Genomic DNA, 3,621 nt, shown 5'->3' with positions numbered 1-3,621 from the left:
AAACACCCAGGCAGATTCGGGAACACCCTCCTGGATTCGGACACACCCAAAATATGTCGCATAACTGCGCTAAGCCTAATACAGTTTAGCTCTGTAAGAATCCCAGGTCAACTTCAAATTCTTATTCTCATACTAATTATCGCTAATAATCTACATTAAAAAAGCCGCTTTTTAAGCGAATTCGCGTGCGAATTCTACATTAATGATACAGCCAATCATCATTGTCATTCCTCCTAACTTGCTTCCGAGCGCTGCGCCGAGTCGCCTGAGCCTGAGCCTGAGTAAGGGGATCGGGCGATAACCTGATGTTATTACCACCTCTGTGCTGAGATGCCTGAGCACCTCGGCCTGCGTGTTGGCCCCAAGAACGGCCAGAAGTGCCACTATTCCCACAATTTGAAGTGGAAGTTGTACTGGCACCGCCACTGCGACTGTGACTGCAACAGCCGCGACCTCGCCCTCCCTGCCCACTACCACACTGTTCCTGGGATAACACGCGTTTGAATGCCAATGGCTCATGTCAAGTGCTCGCGTCAGTGTGCTGACTTGCCGCTGGCGCAATAATCTGGCCTGTAGATGGTGTTGCAGATGGTGTCTGCATCAGATGATTACCTCTACCCTTTGGCCTACCGCGAACCTTTGTAATCACCGGCTCCATGGCAAGCATTCTGAGATCAATGGGTGGAATCTCCGCGGCGGCGTCAAGCCACCAATGTTGATGGAAGTGCACAATTGAGAGGGATCAACCAGCTTCAACATAACACTGAATCGTGTGGATACATGGGAGGCCAAGGGTTTTGGTGGTGATGCCCGTACAAGGCTTGATTTCCTTCTTTGGAGCACTCACAGGAAGGTATTCATCACAAATTTCTGCCACTATATTCAACGCCTTGCTGGAGATCTTTCGGATGGCATCACAGAACAGTGTACTTAGATGGTTAATGCTAGCATTCACCTTCTCTTGATTGATCTCGTCCCGGATTCGGGTGTGTTGCCTCTCAAACGTTCTACCAATGGCCCTCATCGTCATCAGGAGATTGTTCATGGAGACAATAAGATCTTGCTTGATCATCCAATGAGCTCCCTCGGCACGAGAAGTTGCAGATTCATCAAGGTGGAGATAGTTGTTGGTGTAGCAATGAAGGAAACATCATGCGGTGTCTGGCTCAAGCCATTCAGATTCAAGATAGTCAACAACAGGTTGGTAAAGCTCATCACTATACTCTTGTTTGAATTCGCGCCATATTTCATTCTTTTCTTGTATAGTAGCAGTATTGACCACCTTCATCCACAGGTGTTGCATCTGCTGCCACTTCTCATGGACTTGCTTATCGAAATTGGGGTCGTCAATACTGTGAATCTCAACTAACTCCTTACGGATCATTGGCCGGGCCTTGGCGAGGAAGTTATGATTGATATGCCATATGCATAACATGACATTCGTCTCGGGAAAGACCTGTTTGAGGGCATTAATGAGGGCTTTATCTTTGTCCACAAGGACAGTCCTGGGTGGCACAAGATTGAGCTTGTCGTACACGTCACGGAGGCAATTTAAAACAAATTTGTATGTGTTCTGCTTCTCATCTTGTATGAATGTGAAGCCAATATAGAATGTGCCACCTGTTGCGGTGTGGCCGACAATGTTCAGAAGGGGCATCTTAAAGCGATTCATTTTATATATACAATCCATAAACAGTACATATGGATTGGCGCAAAGGAGCTCCAGGCAATTCTGATGTGTACAGAATACAGCTGTGATCATTGCACTCTCTTCAAAATCGTCACCGGCTTCAGGAACAGGAACATGGTGGTCTGCTCGCCAGTTAAAGATCCACTTTCCTTCCTCAGGGAGTATGGTCAAAAGGGCCTGTATCAGAGTACAGCCATCAAGGAACTTGCGGTGCAATATCTGGCAGAGATTGTGGATATCTTGAGGCTTAATTGAGGTCTCTAGATCTTCCTTTTTCAACACCTCCAAGATCTTATGCGCAGGTGTACCAAGATACAGTTGGGCCTCAATTTGCTGTTGTTTTTTCACCAACTCGTCGTGTCTTAGGCTTGGGTGGGTGGTAATCAGGGAAGGATCATGATTATGAGAAAGTTCGCGGATTCGCAACCCCCAGCCACTGACAATATTGTAATCCAGTACTGCACTGAATGGGCATTCAACACATCTTGAGGTACGACTCTTGATACGAGCATCATCATTAACCTTTGGAATGAATTTCCCGCCACGATCACACCGGAGATAAACAGTCTTCTTCTCACCAGTCTCCTTATCTGCTTTCGACCGCTGCGAGATCAATGTGTAGCCATACGCTCTCGTGAAGTTGTTGATAGCCTTCATGGCTTCATTGAGGGAAGGGAATTGTTGGTCTGTAGGTGGAGGAGGCATCACAGGCGTCTTGACAGTCGTGGCAGGCGTCACAGTGAGAATTTCGCTAATATCGGGCATATTGAAGTTGGAAAGGTCTTTGAAATCATTATTGCTATCATACCAAGGCACAAGATTGTCCAAACCACTGGAATTCGCCATATTGGAAGCCATGACAGCAGTGTGGTGGTGGTTGATCTACAGTATGCTGATAAAGCAAGCTCAGTGAAGCTTAGAATTATGTGATGCCCTATCTGCATGCCCTAAACCTGTGCCCTAGAAGCTGTTTCAAAAAAGGAGGGCTACCTTTCTAATTAGGCTTAGCGCAGTTATGCGACATATTTTGGGTGTGTCCGAATCCAGGAGGGTGTTCCCGAATCTGCCTGGGTGTTTCTGAATCATCGCCCTAAGTTTATTACCCACTTTAAGAATAAAGCCCTGAAGGAATTTATTCTTAACTACAATAATATTTATTCTTATATAAGCAATATCTTCTAACCACTCAAGCCTAAGTATAAATCTCCAATCTTGAACAGAGAATGGGGTATACCAGCTAAAATATATTAATAGCTTACAGAAAATATATCAACATATATATACTTTTATATCTTAACTCTAATAATCTCTAATTTTTTTATTATTTTAAGAGAACTCTAATTATCTTTAAAAACTCTAATCACTCTAATTTCTAATCTTTAAACTTAATTCTCTGAACTAATCTGTATTATCTACTAGATCAATATTATCCAATATCTCTAGTTCTCTTCAGTCCCACTTATCTATATAAAATCATGTGGGCCTGCTTATATGGCCCCCACTTATATATTAGTAGGTACTGGAATACAACTCTTCTTAACCCTAAGAAGAAATATATAGTGATTGATAATATATCTCTTAACAGTTCTGATATGTTCAAACATTACAAACAAATACTTGGTTGTTAATGGGACTTTTTCATCACCAACAAGTATGTGAAAAAACTTTATATATAGAACTGGAGCAAATCTTATATTTATATCTTTAATCAAGATCTAAGATGGTATGCTAATATAGATATTAATTAATTGAATAGAAACTGCATTTTTGTTGAACTTAACAAACCTCTGTTTATCCCAAGAGAAATAGATAACAGATCAGAATTAGATAACTTGAATTTGATATTAAGTAGTATAGCTTCAGAAGAAGAATTTTAATTTATTTATTCTCTTCTTTTCTAACTTCACATTAATAAAAACAACAACAAATAT

The 3,621-nt window shown here is 42.1% G+C and overlaps 2 protein-coding genes across 2 annotated transcripts; one reads left to right on the top strand and one right to left on the bottom strand.

The window, feature by feature from the left end:
- Positions 1–330: 330 nt before the first annotated feature.
- On the top strand, positions 331–645 carry VTN00DRAFT_8607 (uncharacterized protein; the record flags this gene model as incomplete). Its single annotated transcript, XM_069435478.1, has 2 exons — positions 331–498; positions 577–645. 2 exons carry the CDS (start codon positions 331–333, stop codon positions 643–645), a joined length of 237 nt encoding a protein of 78 aa, XP_069285420.1.
- A 505-nt stretch (positions 646–1,150) lies between these two features.
- VTN00DRAFT_8606 (uncharacterized protein) lies at positions 1,151–2,536 on the bottom strand (the record flags this gene model as incomplete). Its single annotated transcript, XM_069435477.1, has 2 exons — positions 1,151–1,657; positions 1,751–2,536. The coding sequence occupies 2 exons, from the start codon at positions 2,534–2,536 to the stop codon at positions 1,151–1,153; spliced, it is 1,293 nt and encodes a 430-aa protein (XP_069285419.1).
- Positions 2,537–3,621: the final 1,085 nt, after the last annotated feature.

The sequence above is a fragment of the Thermoascus crustaceus genome, assembly GCF_041956765.1.
Source record: "Thermoascus crustaceus strain CBS 181.67 unplaced genomic scaffold VTN00scaffold_6, whole genome shotgun sequence".
In the NCBI taxonomy this organism is placed as follows: domain Eukaryota; kingdom Fungi; phylum Ascomycota; class Eurotiomycetes; order Eurotiales; family Thermoascaceae; genus Thermoascus; species Thermoascus crustaceus.
The sequence above is the reverse complement of the archived record's forward strand: the minus strand, read 5'-3'. Positions and strand labels throughout refer to the sequence as shown.